The 23,931-nt window shown below is 34.9% G+C and overlaps 2 protein-coding genes across 2 annotated transcripts in view; both read right to left on the bottom strand.

Annotated features, from left to right (window-relative positions):
- Positions 1-23,931, bottom strand: part of LOC144975207 (uncharacterized) — a 71,922-nt gene that overhangs the window by 10,376 nt on the left and 37,615 nt on the right. The window contains exons 13-23 of the mRNA XM_078919055.1: positions 23,572-23,745; positions 21,725-21,991; positions 19,445-19,664; positions 18,325-18,503; positions 17,465-17,609; positions 7,002-7,090; positions 5,963-5,981; positions 5,053-5,135; positions 2,884-3,027; positions 1,328-1,516; positions 637-737 (exon numbers count right to left, since the gene is read on the bottom strand). Coding sequence (XP_078775181.1) covers positions 637-737; positions 1,328-1,516; positions 2,884-3,027; positions 5,053-5,135; positions 5,963-5,981; positions 7,002-7,090; positions 17,465-17,609; positions 18,325-18,503; positions 19,445-19,664; positions 21,725-21,991; positions 23,572-23,745 — 1,610 coding nt within the window. The remainder of the gene's footprint in view (positions 1-636; positions 738-1,327; positions 1,517-2,883; positions 3,028-5,052; positions 5,136-5,962; positions 5,982-7,001; positions 7,091-17,464; positions 17,610-18,324; positions 18,504-19,444; positions 19,665-21,724; positions 21,992-23,571; positions 23,746-23,931) is intronic.
- LOC144975016 (uncharacterized) lies at positions 10,657-16,125 on the bottom strand. Its single transcript, XM_078918662.1, has 2 exons — positions 15,310-16,125; positions 10,657-12,510 (listed from the first exon to the last, which is right to left on the bottom strand). The coding sequence occupies exons 1-2, from the start codon at positions 15,710-15,712 to the stop codon at positions 11,177-11,179; spliced, it is 1,737 nt and encodes a 578-aa protein (XP_078774788.1). The 5' UTR covers positions 15,713-16,125; the 3' UTR covers positions 10,657-11,176.

Genomic DNA, 23,931 nt, shown 5'->3' with positions numbered 1-23,931 from the left:
GGCATATTATCATCATCATCATCATTGCCTTTTTCACCCTGGGTCAGGGTATAGGCCACAGACAAACAGTTTCCATCCTTCTCTATCCCAAGCTAACTTTTTTTATCTCATTCCAGGTCTTACCACTTCTCTGTATATCAGTTTCTTTAATTCTTCCTTCATAAATTCTGTAATTCCAGAAACTCTTCGGTCGCCCAAGCTAAACAAAGGATTTGGTTTGTCTGTCTGCGTTTCTGTAACGGTTTGAGTTTAACGGAAAGGGGTGTTAACCCTTTGCCAACCCCCAACCTGGAGGACCAGGTGACTCAAAGATGGGGGAATCACACACCATTAGTCGCCTTTTACGACACGCTGGCTTGGCGTTGGGCTATTCTTGACCCTCTCAGTTGAGGGACCCCGGACACCACACGGGGTGGGCATATTATAAAGCTATTATAAAGCGTACTTAAAGCGAAACGAGAGGAAAGAAGGGGGGCGTGTCCATCGATCACCGGTGATCGAAATCTCTCATATGGAACGTGTGAGAGTTAAAGCCAAATGTCGCTTCTTTAGGCTAGCAAACAATATATAAGAGGAAAGGGAATCATTAAGTGGGTATGATTCCTCAAAAAGAGAACTACTTTGGTATCATGCTACCTTCGAATCATGAACTCCGGAATCTCTGGTTGGTTCTGATTGTAGGCCTGATGTTCATCCTCCATTGGTCTCGTCATGAAGCCCAGAGACATGATAAATACCTGAAACCCAAAGGATTATAATTTTCCAAAATCTGTTATCTTAACTTTTCCCATTTTGAGATAATGAAGATTATTTTCTCTACAATATCCCTTTGAGTTTATTTTTATTGTGATTACATCTCAATTTGCTGGAGAATAAAGAAAATCATTTGATACTAGGAATAACGTTTACACATTATAGCTAATGAATGGAAAAAGGTGAAGCTTTGATGATTATGATAATTTAAATGTGTCGTGTGTAAATCTTTCTTTTTCCATTCATCTCTGTATATAATAATAAAAATACTTTACACATAGAATAATAATAATAATAATAATAATAATAATAATAATAATAATAATAATAATAATGATGATGATGATGATGATGATGATGGCATTGAGCCAGGTATAATGGCAAACGAAATGAGGTAAAAAATCAGCAACAATCTCAAACAAGGCAATGCATTCACGCTTCTTCCAGATGAATGAACCAAATTTTTATGCACTAAAAAATAAAATTAAATCCTTATAATTCATCCCACATAAGCAGAATTCTCTTTAATGCTGTCTCAATCACATGAGTGATTTGGTGAGATTTTTTGTCTTACATTTTTATGATTTTGCTGATCCACGTAAACCGCCTCTGGATAAAGGTCACCAAGAACAAGATTCATGTCTGCTATCTTTGACAATTTGATGGCCACTTGGACAATAATCTCTAGCACATTTTGCAAGCTGTGGCAATGTCCATCAAGTATCAAGGACAGAAGACTATAACTTGCAGGGATACTTGATATCTGAGGAAAGCAGGAAAGTAACATTGTAATAATATATAATTTAATAATATAATGAATTTATATAGCGCCTAGTTCCAATTAAGAATTGCTCACTGGCGCCTTACATCAACATATCATATCTCATACACAAATATAGATCTGACATGTTAAAAACCACATAACTACGATGATAATATATTATAATAAAATACATACTAAGAGTCCAAGAGAAAAGCTCAGTTTTTAAGTTCATTGTTACACAGAGTTTTGTGTGTTGGTCCGTTATACTTCCGGATGGCAATGTTGTGAGCTTCTTAGTCAAGCCTCTTTAGGCAGTCTTTAAAGGAACAATAAGGAGCCTATACAGATGTATACAGGCCGAAAAATATGGAGAGCCGTAACAACTTGTTGAAGTGAAAGTGACGAGTTTTATGGGCTCAGCCAATAGAGCAGGATTGTTGAATTTTCGCTCAAAAGGAACCTGTTCCAGTCCTATGTGTGTTTATAAAGTATCATAATATCGTATGGTGCACTCAGCAGCCTCTACCCGGTGATGGGTGGGATGCTATATATATAAGAGCTTATTATTATTCTAATTATCATGATTATTATAATTATTAATACTACCATAATTGTTAACATTATTATTATCATATTATTATACATATCAATATTTTTATAGAAGCTGAGACCATCTGTCTTCAGACTGCTAACACGAAAGGCATCAATCTGTCTATCATGAATAACAATATAATATAAATCACAAAATTAAAGTAACATATCACAAACAACATCTCACAGCACTTGAATTATGACACGTTATAATCATTAATAATTTTGTACAATAATACATCAATATCTATATCACCACCCCAGTCTGATTAAAGAGTTGGTTACTCCAAAGTATATGAAGAATTTTTTATGTTCTTGTGTATTTCTATTTCTTCTTTCTCAACATAAGCTATTACTTAGCCCTTCATGGTTTAGAGACAGAATGAAGTATGTTACTGACTTAGTTTTGTGATTTTGTTATCGTTTGTTTCCAAGACAAGGCTCAACCGATCAAATCAGTATTGAGAGGAAGAAGAATAACGAAAGGAAGATATAGAGAAGAAAAGGGAGAGTGAGAGAAAGAATGATAGACAAAACAATCGGGAAGATGAGAAAGAGGAGAAAAGGTAAGACCATCGGTGATACCTTCACGGAGAGTGAATAATATTCACCAAATGATAGGGTAAAAGTGAATAGTGTTCACTACAGTCAAGGAGTGGGTCAAGTTCATGACAGTAAGTGCTCGACCCACTATTAGGACACCCGCCACCCCCACCCTCCCCAACCACCCCCTGGCCCCAGATTAACTCTCATTAAAACGCTAGTTTAAAACTTACCAGATATTGAACAGATTCTTTTGATTGAAAGAACTTCATAACCTGACTCAAAATCAGTTTCATTTCCACGGTCTGGAAAAGTGATAACACTGCAGGTGGCATATGATTAACAACCTCTTCACAAAACACAAGCATTCCATTTTTCTGCAAAACATTTTTAAAAAAGCAATCATAAAGGAATTAATAAGTGAACATCTTGTCAAGCTGGTCAAATAGTTGCATTGGTTGTAGAGATGGTGATGTTGTGATGGTTGTAGTAGTGGTGGTGATGTAGTAGTAGTTGTAGCAATGGTGGCCTGCCTGACTAATCCAAGTATGATGATGTGGTGGTGGTTCTAGTAGTTGTGGTCGTAGGGATGACGATGTGGTGGTGGTTGTAGTAGTGGTGGTAGTTATGATGATATGTTAGTAGTTGTTGTAGTGGTGGTAGTAGGAATGTGGATGTGGTAGTAATTGTAGTACTGGTGATGGGGATGATGATGTGGTGGTGATTGTAGTAGTGGTGTTGGTGATAGGGATGATGTTGTGGTAGTGTTTGTAGCATTATTGGTGGTAAGGATGATAATGTGGTGGTGGCAAGGATGTGGTGGCGGTTGTAGAAGAAGTAGTAAAATAATAATCACTTTGAACACAGCAGTTGTCCTCCATGCATTTTTAATATCGTATTTTAAGAAAAAAAATTCCTAATTTTGCTCATTTTTAATGAAATGTCAACCTCACTCTCATTATTTCTGACTTTTCTGACCAAGTATGAAATTTCTGACCAATTTCCGACTTCCCTGGACACCCTCTTATCATCAGTATCATTATCATCATTATTATTAATATCATTAGGGTGCAGCTTGGCTCAGTGGTACTGTCATTGCTTCATACCCAAAAGGTACCAAGTTCGATTACCTGGTGCGCTGTGTGGTCTTGAGCAAGTCAACTCACTCTAGCTCAGTTTTCAGCGCTGCCCTGCAGCTGATGCCTAGGTTATTCCGGTCTTCTCTCGGACTAGACCCTAAAGACAAATTTCCCTTTGTGATGAATAAAGGGAATTTCTTTTTTTATTATCATTATTATTATTATTCTTATCATCATCATTTTTATTGTTATTATCATCATTGTCATTATTATTATTATTATTATTATTATTAATTATTTATTATTATTATATTATTATTATATATCATTATTATCATCCTATTATATATTTATATTCATCATCATCATCATCATCATTATCATTATTGTAATTATTTTATCATTATTTTTATTTTTATTATTATTTTCATTATTATTATTATTTTTATTATTATTATTATTTTATTATTATTATTATTATTATTATTATTATTATTATTATCATCGTTGTCATTAATGTTAAATGAAATGCCTCATTTATAAAATATAAAATTATTATATTTATCATCATCATCATCATTATTATTATTGTAATTATTTAATTATTTTTATTATTATTATTATTATTATTATTATTATTATTATTATTATTATTATTATTATTATTATTATTATCATCATCATCATCATCATCGTTATCATTAATATTACATGAAATGCCTCATTTATAAAATAGTCCGGCTGAATTTTCTTAAGCATTATTTAATCCATTTTGCACCAGTTATGTGCCTTTTTCCAGGACAGTTGTCCTTACCCATCCTGTCTTGCATTGACTAACATACGAAACATGAAAAATTGTACTCCAAGATAAACGAGTTCTGAGCTATAATGAGTAAAGAATTTTATTAATAAATATTTAAGTTTAATTTAAGTAAATAATAATGAGAAACAATGATTAAAAACACATAATCTCATGACATATTCAACTGTATATTAATTCCAAGCTTAAAATAACCTCTTAATACCAAAAGGTCATTTATTTGTAATAATACTTCCATAAATTAGTATCTTCATATCATACATAGTTAAAACTTAAATGGAAAATTCAGTCTTGCCTTTAAGTTAAGTGTCAAATATTAGAATTTTTTTAAAGTATTGGATTAATAAATATCTTGTTTCGAATTGGGAGATAACAAACTGTATGTTGAGTGGCATATGCAATCAAGAGACATTGAATGAAAATGGGTGTGAAATGGGTGATGTTAAGGCATTTTATCCCAACCCTGCAATATCAATAAACTGCCTGACTAATGCAGAACTCACCTGTTTTAAACGCCACATATTTTCAGAAATATTAACTTTATCTTGAGCATAATCACCCATTGCAGTCTCTACTGAGCTGGTCCCTGAAATAAGGAAACGCAATTAAGTGTAAAGTGTAAAGAAAAATAAAATTTTAAAAAGAACAAAATATTTACAACATTTATCTCTTTCAAATTTACATTTTTTAAAATTATTTTGCAATACCCTTCAAATAAAGAACCCACAGTGTTCATCTTACAGGGATAAACATCAGAAGTAAATCTTAATCAATTAATTCATTTGTTTTAAATCCTGTTTAATGGTTCTTTTCATCTTTTCATTTATGTTTGAAGTTTGATGTCGATATTGCTTCCTGCAATTTCTACAAAATATGTCGTGTGAAGAATCTGTTCCTTTGTGCCCTATAGCTTATGAAAATGTCTCATTGGCCAATATGCATTCCTTTGAGTAGAACTGAAGGCATAATGTGAATTTTCTCAATACAAGGACAAAGTCTACTTTATTCTCTCCATGTGGTAAACGAGACAACAGTGTCCAATGCATATGCCAAAGATCTAGCTATTTTCTTTTTAGATAAATAGAAATGATGGGATGTATACTTGGCATTCGTTCAATCCAGTCTTATTCAAGTTTCTTTCATTTACCTATTTCTTCTTTTGTAACATGAGGAATGTATTAATAGGGTATATGCTCGTTGTTCTCTCAATCTACTTTTCTTCAAATGTTTCTTTTATCTTTATTTAAAGTGTTTAACGGTTCAATGGTTTTATAGCATAAGGAATGTATCAATGGGTATTTCTTCAGATTCCATTGATCCATTATTTTCTAAATATTTTCTTTATAATCTATATAGTATTGGATGGTTCAATGCTTTAATAGCATGAGAGAAAAAAGAAAAATTTTAACTTACTTAACTGGAATGGAAGACCCTGAAATGATATGTATAAGAAGAAAATAAGTAAAAGACATTATAATACAAGCTGGGATTTAAGTGTTCATAATGACCTTCAAAAGATCAAAATCAGAAAACGAATATAATGCAAACAGTTAAGTGTCACATTTTAACGTCAATAGCATTTCTCTTTAAATATTCCAGTTATAGAACAAATTAACATTTTTTTAAAACATTTAAAATGCAATGTATAAATATCAAGAGATATCGTTTTATTTTGGTTTTGTTCTTTACTTCGTACTTAACAATAAATTAAAATCTAACTGAGTCACCTTTTCTTGTACATCTATTATCTAACTCTTTTATTGTACATCTATTATCTAACTCTTTTATTGTACATCTATTATCTAACTCTTTTATTGTACATCTGTTATCTAACTCTTTTATTGTACATCTATTATCTAACTCTTTTATTGTACATCTATTATCTAACTCTTTTATTGTACATCTATTATCTAACTCTTTTATTGTACATCTGTTATCTAACTCTTTTATTGTACATCTATTATCTAACTCTTTTATTGTACATCTATTATCTAACTCTTTTATTGTACATCTAACTTAAACAATCAAAGGTCAAGACTGGGGCTGGAGTTTCAATTTTGCTGGAGGCTTTTGTTTTGGAATCGCTCATTATAAACAGAACACTCATTTACACTGCTAGATGAAAACTAAAACATCTTAACCAATATCATCATCATCACTAATCTTATTAAAATTTTACATTGTGCTCTGGCTTTCAGGCTCCCTTGGATACAATTGAAAAAAAAAAAAAAAAAAAAGAGAGAGAGAGAGAAGAGAGAAAAGAGAGAGAGAGAGAGAGAGAGAGTGAGAGAGAGAGAGAAGAGAAGAGAGAGAGAGAGAGAGAAGAGAGAAGAGAGAGAGAGAGAGACAGAGAGAGAGAGAGAGACATAGAGAGAGAGAGAGACAGAGAGAGAGAGAGAGAGAGAGAGAGAGAGAGAGAGAGATTGTCAGAAAAAAAACTATTACTACTTACCCTGTTAAAAGATGTAGATGATTGTCTCTGTTTGTCATCACATTTCGGGTATGGGTACTGGTCTATTGCCCTCGGATTTTGAGTACATACTAAAACACAGGGATAAAGATAATTTTTATGACACTATAATACAATTTTTGTTTAAGCTGACTTTTTGAGCCATAAGGTTTGAGAAGTGGAGTTTTTCCCAGTTTCTGTAGTATTAAAAGTATATTAATGATCACTTGCTAGTCTTAGACTGGACACCAGTTTATATCAAACCCCTACTATCCCCAGTAGCTGATGGGTTAAAATATGCACGACTGCACCCAGGACTAATACTAGTCTCTCTTCTTGTTATGAGACTGCTCAAAAACCAGAGCTCATCCCTTTATAAGATAAGAGATATGAAAAACATAATTATATAGGTTTTTGATTTAATAATTAAATTAAACATTTTATCCTAAGGCCTCATTCCATATCCCATACAGCGAAAGACTGAGAATCTTACTGTTGCGAGAGAGAATTGAATGAGTGAATTCATTTAATATCCTTCTTTTTTTTCTTTTTTTTTCAAATTATAGAAAAGAGCTTCTTTGTCTTTAAAAATGGAAAAATACTATTTCACCATCATAACTTGGCGAGGTGATAACAATATCTATCTTTATTAATAACACATTACACCTGTGTGTGTGTTTGTGTGTGTGTGTGTGTGTGTGTGTGTGTGTGTGTGTGTGTGACTGCCAACCTGTGTGTGTGTGTGTCATCTACAGGGAAAAACAAGACTACTTTCTGCTATGGGAAATTAGTCAGTTCCATAAGACTATATGTCTGATTGCAAAACGAGATTTATATGAAGAGTTTGTTTCCAAAGTGAGACATAAGTCAAATTCCTGTTTTGAGATATTTGACATTTAAATTTTTGACCAGTAGACAACGCAGATTACATAATTTGATTAATTGAAACAGTTATCCTCTTGCTCAACATCAGAACATAATTTTTTTTTTAAATCTATCTTTTTTTAAAATGTACTTTGTTATGATTTATAATTTCACTTTTTCTCCAAAATGAGACATATCCACCCAACAGATTTGTGCCAAAGTGAGACATATCCAATTTTGATCAAAATGGATGTAGTCACTCTCAAGATGTTGGTGTAAGTAAGACAGAAATACAGATTTACACCCAAGCAAAGTATGTGCTATAAGCCTACACACTAATGGCAACTCTCAGTATTCTTGATGCCTTGGGGCAGACACAGAAGTTTCTTCTCTAACCAAAGAATGCAAGCTAAGCTATTTGATCATTAGATGAAATCTACTCTCATGACAGTGGTAAAGCAGCCATAGGAAATATGGGGCAACAAAAAATTGCTTATTGGCAAAAGATAGCGACAAATTATAAATTACTTGTCAGGGCTAAATTGGTCATCCTGGTTTGACACAGCATAGCATAGGTTTTTTTTCTGGACCCTTGTCAGTCTGGAGTCAGCAAATGGTTAGATGGATCTAATCCAGCAATTTGTACTCTACCATAGACTAGAGTCCTGGCTAAATGATAGCAAGCAATTTATGCTGTTAAGTTCCCTCTACAAGAAGAGGGAGGAAATTGTTTTTGTTTTGGAATGTTTAACAGCGCTTGCAACACTCTTAAGTCCTATAAGCGCCAGGGCTTTGTAATATTCAACAAAAGTCCTATCAAGAGCCAAGAAATGCCACAAAATCGTCTGATATAGCACAGAACAGCAAGATGGTAGTGATAGATCAGGGAGAAAAGGAGGGCCTACCAGTAGCACCCAACCAACTCCCGCAGACTAGTTTCGATAACCAGTTTAAGTACAGTCACTGGATGAAAATTAACCCAAGACCAATCATAAACATACGTATTGTAGTTAATTGTTCCATATTGCTCTAGGAAATTTAACCCACAAACTGTGAACTGTGAGGGCCAATTTCAAGTCGACCTAACGTACGACTGTTGTCAGGATATGACTGTCGGTTCCATCAAGAGATCAGTAACTGCGATGCGACTTGAGTTTCTGGAGAAGCTCAAGTCGCATCGCAGTCACTCTCACAGAAAGCGATGGAAACAGCAGTCATATCCTAACAGTTGCAATGCTTCCTACCCCTTCAGTCATAAGCACCAGGGTACTTGTTAGGTTATGAATGTTTAATGGGTACTGGCTCTTTAGGTCATAAGCGCCAGGGGAAAAAGTAGGTGAATAGTAACACAATTTACTAGAAAAAGAAAGACGAAACCTGTGCAAGGCCTCACAAAAGCCCAGACTCCTGGTTGAATTTTTAATTCAGAAAAGTGAGTGGAGCAGGCACTTATGTTGGTAACAACAAGATATGAAGTGAGTAGAAAAGTACCAGAAGACAATAGAGAATAAAAAAAATTTTTTTTTTTTTTTTTCGCGGCGGTGGTGGGGTTTGAACCTGCGACCTTATTGGTACGACAACTCCGCCTGGCAGGTGAGAGCGTGGCTCTACCGTGTGAGCTATCCACGAACACAAAAATATTCGTTTCAAACCCAAAGTCATTTCTAGATCCCTCTCTCACCCACTTCTTGAGATCGCCGATTCGTTCGCCACCATCGCAAAGTAATTTTGACCAGCAGTTAAGCTTAATAGCCAATATTCTCATCACAAACATATAACATAGAAACGATTGAGACATTGAGTATGCTCCGGTGTATGGGGTGAATTTTTAATTCAGAAAAGTGAGTGGAGCAGGCACTTATGTTGGTAACAACAAGATATGAAGTGAGTAGAAAAGTGCCAGAAGACAATAGAGAATAACTCCAGGCGGAGTTGTCGTACCAATAAGGTCGCAGGTTCAAACCCCACCACCGCCGCGAAAAAAAAAAAATTTTTATTCTCTATTGTCTTCTGGCACTTTTCTATAGACTCCTGGTTATAACTCTGTTGGGAGTCTACCAAAGTAATATAGCCAGCAGTCAATTAAATGCAAAGGAAGTTGATTAAGCTGAAAATACAACATACACTAACAGTAAATCCACTTACACTCCTCTTAATATTAAGATACAGAAGGGTATAAATGAGAACACCAATGGAAGTTTCCTCTTCAGCATAAGCATTCTCTATTGCATAATGCAGTCACAAGACAATGTGCATGAAAAGAAAACAAAAATAACTCAAAAATATATTTTATAAATTTAATGACATCAAAACATTTGAAACAGATAAAAAACATGTCAAAGTCCACATCAACTACATGATGGGGAAAATCAAACCAAAGTAAAAAAAATAATCCTACTGAAAATTAAAAATGATACAATATCAAACGTGTGGTACTTGCAAAAAATACGGGACTTCTCAAACAAAACCCCTGAACATCCCCCCCCCCCCCCCCCCCACCCATAAAAAAAAAATGTTAAGCAGAAAACATGACTACACATCCAAACCACTTTTTAAAATAGAAAAGAGCCAAAAAATCCCTGCCTTCATGCAAATAAGGAGAAAAGCAGTTCCATTGCCAGTAAGCTGAATTAAAACTGGGGTGTATCAAAAGCTCAGCTTAAAGTTAAATAAGCAACAAAAAAATGTATGAATTCTAAGTCCAACAGTAAATAGACAATTTATGAAAGATGCGAAACTTTAGGGAATAAAAACTGATTGAAAAAAAAATACTATGCTAAATACCCCCCCCCCCCCCCCCCCCAAAAAAAAAAAAAAAAAAAAAAAAAAAACTCTAGAAAACAAAACTGATGGATTAATTAAATTTAAAAGAATAGCCTGGTGTCAACAGCAATTAAAAAAAGGGAACGTAATTCAAAACCCAAAATTTTCGTGCTGATAAATTCACGTGTTGTTGAGGATAGCTAACTCTCAACATGCGCATGTGAGACTTTGGGTGTCGAATAACCTGGTGAAAAGATACACCTGAGTTTCGGGTGTCGAATAGCAATCCATTAAAAAAAAAGACCTGTCAATCCACAGAGAGGGACATAATCACAAGATTTAAGTATGTAGTCAGACAGGTAGGCATTAAATGTATGAAATATGACAAAAATACCCAAAGGAAAACTTAAGCCAACCAAAACTGATTGAATAAATAAATGGTCTGGTGTAAACAGCCATTAAAAAAAACACCATACAGGACACAAAGCATAAGACTCATAAAAACAATGGATATGGAAAAGGGAATAAAAAATTATATAAACACAGTAAATCTAATCTTCATCAGATTCTGGATCCTCTGTAACAGAAGTTGATAGGAGCCAACTATCATACTGTGCCCTGACATCATTACTGACACCAAGACTGTCCAATAAATTGCAAACGTCCGTCTTCTTTTCTTCTTTCACACAAGAAATATCTCCAATCACCTCAGGGACAAAGTCAACCCAACGCTTCCCCTTCTTCAGAATCGAATGTTCACAAAATGGTCCCTCATACACTGACTTAAAGCCAACTTTATCATTGTTAAATTGTAACACCCTGGCATCACTCACTCTGAAGCCCTTTTGAGTCTTTAAAAACGACGCCACTTCTTTTTTATAGTCCTTCACAAACCAATCCTTTCCATACTGAAAAACAGTGCCATGTCTTTTTAAGATGTCAATGTATTCGGATGGCAGCAAAATAAGAGCTTTTTTCCTGATGTCCTGCTCAATACGTCCGAATACCCTGTCAGCTGGCAGATAACTGTGGCCACGAATTGGAAAAAAATATTGAACAGAACTATTTGGAATATGTCGTTTCCTGAATGAGTGCAGCATCGACACCATACTGAAATTTTTGTTTTGTCCAAAACACGAGTCAGAAAATAATCTGACTTTCCTGCCCTGAAAGCTTTCACCGAAACCAGTTAAAGCATGCTCAACTGCGGATGCAATGACATTTGAGTCTTTTTTATTCTGTGTCTCCATCCACGTATAAAGGAAAACATTCCTTAATGGAACAGACTGTCCTCGTCCTTCATGACGCACGACAGCAAAAACATACATATATAGCTGACGTGAATAATACGCCTGTCCAATCGAAGTTTTAGGGAGAACAAGGTTCTCCATTACATCAAAACATAGTGTTAATGAATCGTCAACCTTGTCCATTAAGTCATAAAATTTCCTGGCACGTCGCCTATGAAGCAAAAAAGCGACTGCCTTTGCTCGCTTTTGTGCTTCAGGTAAATCTTGGCGCAACTGAATCCGGAATCGCAGACAATCACTGCATATATCCTTGGCCGGGTGCCCAAAAGCCAGATTGAATCGATGCAAAAATATTGAATAATATAAGGCATAGGAAGCCTGTCGATGATTCTGCTCATTAAAGAGTTGGCGCATCTTGGCAACATTCATGTCACTGGGTAGATACTTCCGTCCAGGAGCTCCACGACGTGCATAATGGCTGGCTCTGCACGTGAATGTTTCAATATGAGAAACGATTGACTCTTTAAACTCAACCATCTCTGGGGTTTGTCTGCTGCCACCGCGACGCTCTTTTCTCGGTGCGCCTTCCTTAAGGAAATTATTTGCAAGACGACTGAGACGATCCTTCTTGACATCTGTAAGGATATAAAAAATAGAGGAAAGATGTTACATTGAGATAAAGGGGTATATGAAGAAAGTATCAAGCAAGAGAAATTATAATGTTATAGATGCCTACACACACAAGCTTCAATCCCCCACAACTTTTCCTTAGACACGAATAATAAAATCAAAATTCAAAACAGAAAAAGCATTTTTAAAATCTAGCTTGTGAGAACAAAAAAAAGTAAACAATAAAAAAAAAGACAATAACAAACGACTAAAACCACAGATAGGTAGTAAACCAATGAACTATGAGATGATGGATTGCGCCACGGGGCTGCAGAAACTTAAGTGAAAATTAAATTAGGTACTCATTTACTGTAAAGACACCCCCCCCCCCCCCCCCCCCCCCAAGCAGCCTCCTTAAGCTGTATGCCAATTGTGAAGTTTTAATTCAGAAAAGTGAGTGGAGCAGGCACTTATGTTGGTAACAACAAGATATGAAGTGAATAGAAAAGTGCCAGAAGACAATAGAGAATAAAAATTTTTCGCGGCGGTGGTGGGGTTTGAACCTGCGACCTTATTGGTACGACAACTCCGCCTGGCAGGTGAGAGTGTGGCTCTACCGTGTGAGCTATCCACGAACACAAAAATATTCGTTTCAAACTCAAAGTCATTACTAGATCCCTCTCTCACCCACTTCTTGAGACCGCCGATTCGTTCGTACACCACCATCGCGAATAATTTTGACCAGCAGTTAAGCTTAAGCCAATATTCTCAACACAAACATATAACATAGAAACGATTGAGACATTGAGTATGCTCCGGTGTATGGGGTGAATTTTTAATTCAGAAAAGTGAGTGGAGCAGGCACTTATGTTGGTAACAACAAGATATGAAGTGAATAGAAAAGTGCCAGAAGACAATAGAGAATAAAAAAAATTTTTTTTTTTTTTTTTTCGCGGCGGTGGTGGGGTTTGAACCTGCGACCTTATTGGTACGACAACTCCGCCTGGCAGGTGAGAGTGTGGCTCTACCGTGTGAGCTATCCACGAACACAAAAATATTCGTTTCAAACTCAAAGTCATTACTAGATCCCTCTCTCATTCTCTATTGTCTTCTGGCACTTTTCTATTCACTTCATATCTTGTTGTTACCAACATAAGTGCCTGCTCCACTCACTTTTCTGAATTAAAAATTCACCCCATACACCGGAGCATACTCAATGTCTCAATCGTTTCTATGTTATATGTTTGTGTTGAGAATATTGGCTTAAGCTTAACTGCTGGTCAAAATTATTCGCGATGGTGGTGTACGAACGAATCGGCGGTCTCAAGAAGTGGGTGAGAGAGGGATCTAGTAATGACTTTGAGTTTGAAACGAATATTTTTGTGTTCGTGGATAGCTCACACGGTAGAGCCACACTCTCACCTGCCAGGCGGAGTTGTCGTACCAATAAGGTCGCAGGTTCAAACCCCACCACCGCCGCGAAAAATTTTTATGCCAATTGTGAAGGGAATTTTAATTAAGTTAAGGATAAGCTATTGTGTCCCCTCAAATCTTCATGCAATATGGCACACATGCTACCTTCCTTAAATGTGTGTCTATCTTTATACTTTATTATGAAAAAAAATGGCGACTTTTAGAAAAATAAACAATTTTTGACTTCACAATGACCTCTCAAAAGCTTTTTTAATAGCTTTGTCAATGCTCTTTAATCATAGAGCTGTGAGCGCTTATTTCATTCTGACTACAATCTCAACGTTAGTCACAATACGACTGTAGTTTCCATCGCTTTCTGCATAGTGTTGCGGTCTCTGATCGTCGCTCCACGATTTTATTTCTGGTTGTCTCTCCTCGACATCATTTCTTTAATTTATTAGCAAAACGTGTGCGTTTAATTTTTGTCCGCAATTTGTAACAAATTTTTAACAAGTAATCCTAAATTTGTTACCAGTTAAATCCTTGAAAACTGTAGCATCATGAAAACATTAAGACTATTACTATTAGCACTTCATTTTTGTTAACAAAATCTTTATCTACTACTATTACTATTATGAACATGATTCTTCTTCATATCAGTGGTCCAAACTACACAAGGTGAGATATAAAAATAAATATTCATTCATGCCACGTGGTGTGAATGTCCACTCACAACAGCAATAAAAAAGTATACACCCCCCCCCCCCCCCCCATACCATGAAATGATTTTTATGGTATTTTATAGATAGAATGCGCTTGGCCAAGGAGTTCACAACATTGCCATCCGGAAGTATAACGGACCAACACACAAACTCTGTGTAACCATGAACTTTTATAGTCTGGTTAATACAGTTTAGTGAGAACAACTCACAAACGCGGATGGCAAAAACAATAACAAAGGCCCGAGTGACGTCATCTGCATACTATCTATAAACAATGCACTCATCTCGATGGCAGGACTTAGTACTCACCTTCCTACATTACATGGCTTTACTCTATGTTCATTATAAATAATGAAGACGTTACCATGTCCTAAGCTCTATTTAATTTTCTTTCTACTTTCACTTTAACTAAGACTAAGTCTAAGTGATCAATACGAAAATAGCGTAATCATTATCATAACATAAATAGTGATGCACTAGGCAATAAATCAGCAAAAAGAATAATTAAAACAGTGGAACAGAAGAAAGAGTGGGCACTAGATCCAAGTTGAGTGAGAACAAAGAAAAATAGGTTAGAGTTGAGTTAGAGTGTTTGATGTTGGATACGGATCAAAGTCAAAGTAAGATAACTGAATGAGAGAGCCTTTGCAATTCGATAATATTATAATAAAAAAGGAAATGACAACTTACTGAGGATGGACATGAAGGATGCTTTGCATACAGGCAATCTCCCGCTTGTTGAGGTGACCACATTGTATTTGATGGTAACATCACGGCCTCTTTTCCTCTCTGTTTCATCGATCCTGGCCCTTGAAGGAGCTGACACGTCCATCAAGGATATCAACATGCTGTTTTGGTCAGCATGGCTGCTCTGGGAGCAAAATGTCTCGAACATTTGGACGAGTGACTCTGGCTTCAGCTGATCTGCACAACACAAAGGAGTTGAAACGTGGTTGCAAGAAACAGTCGGAATGTAGCCTCCATTGGCCCGTCTCATCTTGCCTACTGTCTTGTATGCCCTAGCTGTTTCTTTCCTTTTCCTCCCTCGGTCTGTCCGCTGTGCAGTTTCGTTTATGTTATCAAAAACTTCCATTGTCTCTCAAAATTGAATAGTCGAAGTTAGGAGCGGTTAAAAATGTATGTTAATGGTGTTAGCGGTACGAAGTTGAACGAGTGAATGGTTATCTACGGTCTACGCCAATGGGCGCATCCATGATACCAGTTCCGGGCCAAAAACATAACGAATTACGACTGGTCAATATTAACACCATTCACGGTCTTTGATTGGCTCTGGTTATGTCTCATTTTGGAATAAAACATTGCAGTCCTATATCTCGTTTTGGAAAAAAAGTAGAATTAAATACACGTTTAATTAAAGTTATGTCGCGATTTGGACGGAAATATTTTTGAAAGGGCAAAGCTTTATCACCCATGAAGTGAATCTGAGCCGCTTCTCTCAATCCCTGAAAATGGCGTATGTCGCATTTTGGAAAAAAACTCTTCATATTAATTTACAATGGCCATATATACAATGTTTAAATCAATTTTCTTTATCTCTCAGATTGATGACACCATTCTAATGTGCACTGTTGAACGAGTCAATCCCAAATAGTACTAATATGGCCACCATGAATCTCTTACATTTCATATCTAATTGTGAGATGATGTTTACTTTAATTATTTAAAATAAGTCAAAACTGGTTGCAGAGGTATTGTCATTGAAAAAGTTCCAGTTAATATCGGGGAAGAAGTGTCAAAAATAAATAGTTTGTTCATCAGCTAAGTGCCTATGTGACATTTCTTTCCAGGAGGATGAAGCAACTATAATTTGTTATTCATTTAAAATTCAGATGGGTTCTTCATTTATTCTGCAATGACACAGGAACAAATTTATATTTTCTGTCAATGTTTCAAGGTGTTTAATCCCGATGCCAACTAAACAAAGACAGTCTTTGAGAAGAAATGACTATCAACAAAGCCAAAGGGCAGACACTCAAAGTTGCCAGACACTACATACCGACTCCTACTTCAGCCATGGCCGACTTTATGACAAGGGGGGGGGGGGTTCAAGGGTGGGGGGCAAATAGAATCTCTTATTTTTTAACAACTCCAAAACAACACTGAACATTGTTCGTAAAGAGGGTTTTTTTAGATTCCTGCAAGTATTTGCTTTACTTTTATTTTATTTTACTTACCAGTAAAATCTATCTGTTCATTTGATTTTGCAGGGCTTATTGATTTCTTTGGACCATTTATTTACATGAATGTTTCTTTCGGGGTTTATACAAGTTCGGTAGGTGTATTGCAGACATAACATATTTGTCAGTGATTGGTTTTACATTGAAGATGTAGCAGTGCTATTACTGAATAAAGGAAGTGGCTGCTGTATTTTTCAGAACACAGGAAAGATAGAAAATCAAAGTCTAGCTGATATATTTGAAAAGTTCCTAAATTTTCAAGCGTTTTTCACCTTTGGACCCAATATTTTGAAAGAAATTATTTTGGGACAAATAATTTTCTTTTTCCTTTTTTATTCAATGAAAAAAAACACTAAAAGATTTGCTGTTATATCACGTTTCAGGCAACTCTCATTATATTATAAAAAATAAAGCTACTAATTCACTCATTGCCATCCTTGCAAATCCCCCCTCCCTCTTCCCTTTCCCCCTCCCCTTCCCCATTTTTTTTTTCAATTATTTATTTAGATCATGACAGACTAAATTTATGAAGTAAATTATTGATTATACATCATTTCTGCCATTTGGCAGAATACATTTTAACACATTAATTTGAAGCTAATTTGCTTGTACCATAATATCATGCAAATCTGTATGTCTCCACATACCCTGGATTATTTCCTCAATCCGTGTTTTCACATTTTCAATGTATGGACGAGATTCAGGCTCATGCGATGAACACTCAGAAATCAAATGACTCATGCCATCATCCACACATCGTTCTGAGTTCAATCGTACAGACTTTTCCTTCATCTGAAAAAAAAAAAAGAAATAAAGAAAAATGAAGAGAGTGCTAAATAAACCATTGGTTTAAAATAAAATAATAAAAGAGCAAACCCTGCTTTGAACTTTCAAGCTTCACTTTTCTGCCCTTGAAAATTGGGTGACTGTAAGTGTATTTCAATATCATAATCATGCCATGGGTGTAATCAATAGATTCAGCTAAAGTGAAAAAAGTAACAGATTGGACAAGATAAATATGTCAATGTACCTGTCCGACAGTTAAGCATAATAATATAGTGGAGAAAATGGGTGATAATGTCAGCTTGGAATAGTCAGTTATAGTCAAGTTCAGCAGTCTTCGTATTCATTGCTTTTAATTTATATTTGCTTCTCCAAAAATGTAGAAGAATATCTGCATATCAACATTACCACATGCATCTGATTCTAGTTACGACCACACATGTATCTAAAAACGACGTATGAGAGAAGTAGTAGGTTTTTTATCATACCTTTTCATTACACAACAAAATAAGAATAAGTAATCTTAAAGTGGGGGTAGGAATAGAGGGAAAATGATTAGGATGCACAAAATATTTGATAGATGAACACAAAGGAGAAAAATTGATTTTAAATGTTGATTCAAACCAATGTGATTGTCAATTTGCTTGGCGCCTAAGCTTGCCCATGCCCTTAAAGATTTAATCTGGGATTTATATCTTTTGACCAGCAATTAACAACCTCTCACCTTCTGTCCAAATTCCAGGTCAGTAATGTTCCCGGCAGAGAATGGCAAAATGCCATGAGTCATTACCTCATAGATGAGAATACCCATCATCCAGATATCCGATTGTTTGGAGTATTCACTCTTGAACATTGATTCTGGAGCAGTCCATCGGAATGGAATGTTTTTCTGGTTGTCTAAATCTTTGGGAAAAACAATAAATAGCATTTATAAAGCAAATATTATTCTGAGTTAAGTATGTATTCCTAATGATTTGTTCCAAAATAATAACATTTTCTAAATCATAAAAAAATGTATAATGGTATATGAAAGCTGATTGTGTGAGGTTGTGGGAAACGTCCCTTGTGAGTGGTGCAAGAGTGATGTTATCTAAAACTTGCTGATGTAAAGTGCATACAGCATGGTCTAGTCTTGATTATGCACTATATAAATAATATTTATTATTAAGAATGAAACAAAGGCAGGCTAAAAATACTTAACAGATAGTTTTCTTTTGATTTTCATGTTCTGGTAAAAATTAAATGTTTGTTTGTTTGTTTGTTTGTTGCTTTAGGTCTCTTCCAACACAATTGAGCTTATATGAGAGACCGCTGAAACAAAAAAACAAGCAATCTAACAAAATTAGTACAAATGTAAATCAAAATCATAACCTAAAGATATCATAAGCTAAATTATAAATAACCAAGAACAAACAGGCAGAAGATTTACAGAAAAAAAAATATCCCCTGTCAAAAATACACATCACAAACCAAAGAAGCAGGATAGGCTAGTAAAGAGAAGAAGAAACGACATCACTATCGGATCATACACCCATGCGAACATCATAGGTATATGATTCAAGGGTGATGCTCCCATCCAACCACCCGCAAAAAAATAAATGTCTGATATCAAAATGGTTAGCATAATGAATAACAATACAAACAGATTTGTAACTATACTCACCAAAACAAATAAATCTGTTTATGCATAAGAACAGTGCGGAAAAGCGTTTGCAAATTCACACTTAATTTTCTCTTATGATAATTCCTTCCACTGAAGATGATGATGATTGATGATGGTGATGATGATGATGAGGATGAAGATGATGACTTATTTTGTGTTAAGAATTAACAGATTAACCTACCAATAACATTCTCAGATTGCCCCAGTTCAACACATAAACCAAATGAAGACAGCTTGACCGTTTTGTTCTGATTAAAACTAAGGCATTGTGCTGTGATATTTCTGTGTATACGGTTGTGGTCATGGCAGTATTGCAATGCTGTAACTGTATCCAAAAGGAAACGGCACAACTCAAGATGACTGAAGTACTTTCCACTGCTTCTATAGTTGTGCATAACGCTCTGAAAATATCAAGCAAAAACATAAACATCATGAGAAATCAATATAAAGTTGACAACAGTTTTACAAAATGACAAAGGAATGATATTTTAACACAGTTCTTTTTCGAAAAATCAATAAAAACCTAAAATAATGAGTAACTTTATGTCACAGGTTTCAAGATTTTTGTTTCTTTACTTTTTATCAAAGATTGGGTCCAAAAATTTTAAAAATTAAAAAGTTTTTAAAGGAATGACTGTCCTGTGACTAAACTGCACGAAGGTTATGAAATAGTCTTTATCAGCACCAAACAGTTCCCCACGTGGATTGATCTTTAAAGTAAAAGTGTGGCCACACATTGCCACAGCAGCATGTAAGCAACAAATAAAATTTCATATACATTTTTGGCCCAAATTCCACAGTGGTACTTCATGAAGCACTTAACATGGCTGAAGATTGTTTAAAATGCCACGGCCGGGTATATTGATTCGTGATTTTTAAAATGAAATATAAACATCCAGAAATGAAAGCTGAAGACACCATCAAGACCAAAACTGAAGCACAACACAAAATATGCTCCTATATAATATGTATATAACAATAAAGATCAATTTTCACTAACCAACAAAAACACAATCTTAACATTTTCTATCACAAACACTTGAGAACCAATCCTTAATATCAAATATCCCACAATCACCTCCAAACAAAAATAAAAACCTCTACATAAATATAAGTGTCGCACACAATCCTAGAAATCTAGATGGAGAATTTTGGATAAGATAAAAATAAACCAAGAAACAAAGCAATGACGATGTTTATATAAAACTGATAGTGGAAAATGAATAGGACAAACAAAGACAATAATAACATCACAGCAAGAAAAGACCCAGTGTGAGGGTATCGAACAAAGAAGAGAAGTTTTAAAAATTTACATCAGGCCTATACAGATTGTCAAGGTTGAACAGTCCAACAATTACCAGTTTAGATGTTAGCCTAATATACCATATCTATTTTATAAACAACAAAACATACATATGAATACCATTGACAGTAAATGGGAAAATTATGCTTGTGTCCGGAATTATTTTTAAGATATTGTAAACTTCTCATCAAATGCTCAATGTCAGCTTCCATGATCACAGCTCAAGAGAAATTGATGCAAAAAAAACTTACCAACCATATACCCATACTATTCAGCTGTACCCTGAATAAAACATATTTTTCCAAATTTTGACCAGCCACTCATTCATTAAATATCGATGAATTAAAATGACTCTCATTCTGTCAAAAACTCTCAAACCTGAGTCATCCTTAATCAATCTAAATGACTCTCATTCTGTCAAAAACTCTCAAACCTGAGTCATCCTTAATCAATCTAAATGACTCTCATTCTGTCAAAAACTCTCAAACCTGAGTCATCCTTAATCAATCTAAATGACTCTCATTCAGTCAAAAACTCTCAAACCTGAGTCGTCCTTAATCGATTAAAGTAAGTTCCAGGTTTGAGAATTTTTGATAAGATGAGGGTCATTTTAATAGATCAATATTTGAAGGGTGAATTTTCTGGCCAAAAGTTTTAAAACATTTTCTTTTTTCTTTTTTCATGTTTTCTTTTTCTCAGAGTATGGCAGTATTGGAGCAGGATTTCCAGAGTGTTCGGGAAGAGATATGGCCTCTTCAAAACTTTGCCCTGTTCAATCTAAAAATAATTCACTTTTTCTGAACAGTTTGGATTTGGTCCTTTTGTTAAGACTAAGCTTTCAATGTATTTTCCAAAGCAAAATGCAATTTCTTCTTGTGCACAATGTATTTCTAACTACGTCATATTTTTGTACATCAAATGTTGGGAGCAACATTTTTCTAACACTAACATCCTTTCCATTTTGGTATAATTGTAAAAACAAATAGAGAACATTCATATCTGATTAGGCGACGTTGAAAATGAGAGAGTATGTGCTCAGTGGAAGAATCATAAGTCAAGTATTTTCCTAAAGGTCAGATTTAATCATTGAATTGAACACGTCATTGATTTAAGAATAAAACATGTATTCAAATACAAAATTATTTTCTTTTTACTCGCCTGCAAGTTTTGTGAGCAATCCTCAATTATGTAAAAAAAGGGGACTTGAAATCGTTGGTAGCCAAAGAGTTGAATGATGTTTTTGTGTTGAAGATGGATCAGTTGGTACATCTCATTATAGTTTACATCTTTGTGATTCTCTAAAGGTGTTTTGTTGTCTTCACGATGCTCCTTTTCATTCAAGACATGAAAGTATAAAATAACATCTTCACATCCAAACTTGCCACAGAGAGTTGTCCAAGTGGATTCCTTGAACACAATCACATCCTGAAATCAAAAGGGATAATTTTCCTTCATTTACCAAGACTATATAATAATCCTATCCCATTCTTAAGTTTTACTAAACCTCTTCAGAATGGTCTTTTTCAGCATCATTCTACCATCCTCTAACAGTGAGAAAAGGAGCTTTTTCATCATCGTTTGTTAATAATGGAAGTATACAAAATTTTTCTCCATCCTTTTTGGATTTTACTTCAAATTTTACCTACAATTGTTATTGATGTTGACTGAAAAAGCGTTTTGAGCCCAAAACGTTCTGTATTAAGTAATTATTATGTTCTTTTTAGAAAGTAATTTATTCTTCTTTTTTTTTCTAAAAATATTGTACAAGCAACAAACTGGCTCCATGACCATTACATACAATAATATTAACCCTTAACGTGCTGAATTCGACTTGGATTTTTAAAGACTTTTTTCAATGGCTTAGTTTTTAATTTGCCGTCCTCTGGGATTCCATACAATAATTATTTTCACTTCACCTCCTATTTCTTATTAGAAATGATGAAAGCCACTCATTTTTTAACAACAACAAATTTATTCACATATTCAAACACATTCAGACAGTCTCCCACGAGCATAATATTTCACAAAAAGGCAATGTCATCAAACTAAAGGTATTTTTTTTGCATTTTAATAAGCTTTTCAAGATGACCGCCAAAGTCATGTGACCTTATCTGCATAATCAGTTATGTCATTGTGTTCCGTTGTCATACCTTTAGGTATCCTTGAAGTTTCATCGAGTTTGCTTCATTATGATATTTTTTAATGAAATCAACCCGTTTTTAATGAAATCTCCAAAATCCTTCAGCACTGGGAATTACATAAGGTGAAAATAGCTCAGCACTTAAGTAGGGTTAAGCCCTCAAAGCATGGTAATCAGCCATAGGTTCAGTACTCATTATCATAATGTTAAAATCAAAAGTCAACAAAGGTTGAAACCGCTTATTATCTATGATGATGTAAGCTGTATGAAGCCATTGAAATAAGTTCAAGTATAAGTTCCAGTTTGGAATACTTTTTAAGGGGACTTTGGTGATTATCCATATGGAAAACAAGCAAACCGGTTGCACGTTATATTTTAAAAAATTAAAACCCCCATCCTACTCCTTTTGTCTGTCCAGTGGTGAATAAACAGCTGAATCTGTTAAATCAAGCTGAAAAGATTTTATGAAAACCCAACATTGCTGACTGTCAGGAAACAACTGATACAGTCCGCATCATAAAGAAAGTATAATGATTCCACTAAGAATACATTCTTGCTTATAGCAATGATGGAGATCCCAATATCTCGACTGGTAGAGACTCGCCTCAATAGTCTGGATTTAATCCAAAGTACAGTCACTGGTTTTGGGAATTTTTTCTAACCCCTCAGTCTATCTAGCAATGATTTGGTGCCTGGGTCTATTACATCTAGGGGATTCTATTTTGCGCTAGACTAGAGACCTAATCAAAAGGTAGAAAGAAATTGTTATTGTCTGTTTAATGCTTAAAACTAGATACACTCCATAGGAATAATATTTTATAGCGATGATAAAGAAAAGATTTTTTAAATAAAATGCTTTGTTTACCTTTTTTGATTTATCATGCAAATTCATAAGAGGGTCCAAGATTCCCACAATCTCATTCTGCATGTATTGCATGAGTGAAGAACTGTACTTTTTCCTCTCATCCAGAATCCTAAATATTCCGGACCGAATCTTTGAATTTGGATGGAAAATCAGACTGTGTAATGACCTCCCAACCTATTGATGTACAAAAGAAAGTGATGGAATTATGTTTTGTTGTGTAAAAATAAGTATTGTGCAGCTATGTGGTCTTGTGGTATGACAGATCAGATGGTCCTGAGTTCGAGTCCTTGGATAAAATTCTTTACTCGCATTCTCTCACCATAATCGGGTGTAAAATGAATATCTGGCTGTTAACAGCAT

The sequence above is a fragment of the Berghia stephanieae genome, chromosome 1 (assembly GCF_034508935.2).
Source record: "Berghia stephanieae isolate SIO BIC M18660-M18661 chromosome 1, UCSD_Bste_1.3, whole genome shotgun sequence".
Classification (NCBI taxonomy): domain Eukaryota; kingdom Metazoa; phylum Mollusca; class Gastropoda; order Nudibranchia; family Aeolidiidae; genus Berghia; species Berghia stephanieae.
This window is presented reverse-complemented; position numbering and strand designations above follow the sequence as displayed.

Bases quoted from the DNA above. Each gene is read 5' to 3' on its own strand.
- LOC144975016 (XM_078918662.1), bottom strand. From the start codon at position 15,712: ATGGAAGTTTTTGATAACATAAACGAAACTGCACAGCGGACAGACCGA. The intron at 12,511-15,309 runs GTAAGTTGTCAT...ATATCCTTACAG, and splicing joins ATCCTTCATGTCCATCCTCA to ATGTCAAGAAGGATCGTCTC.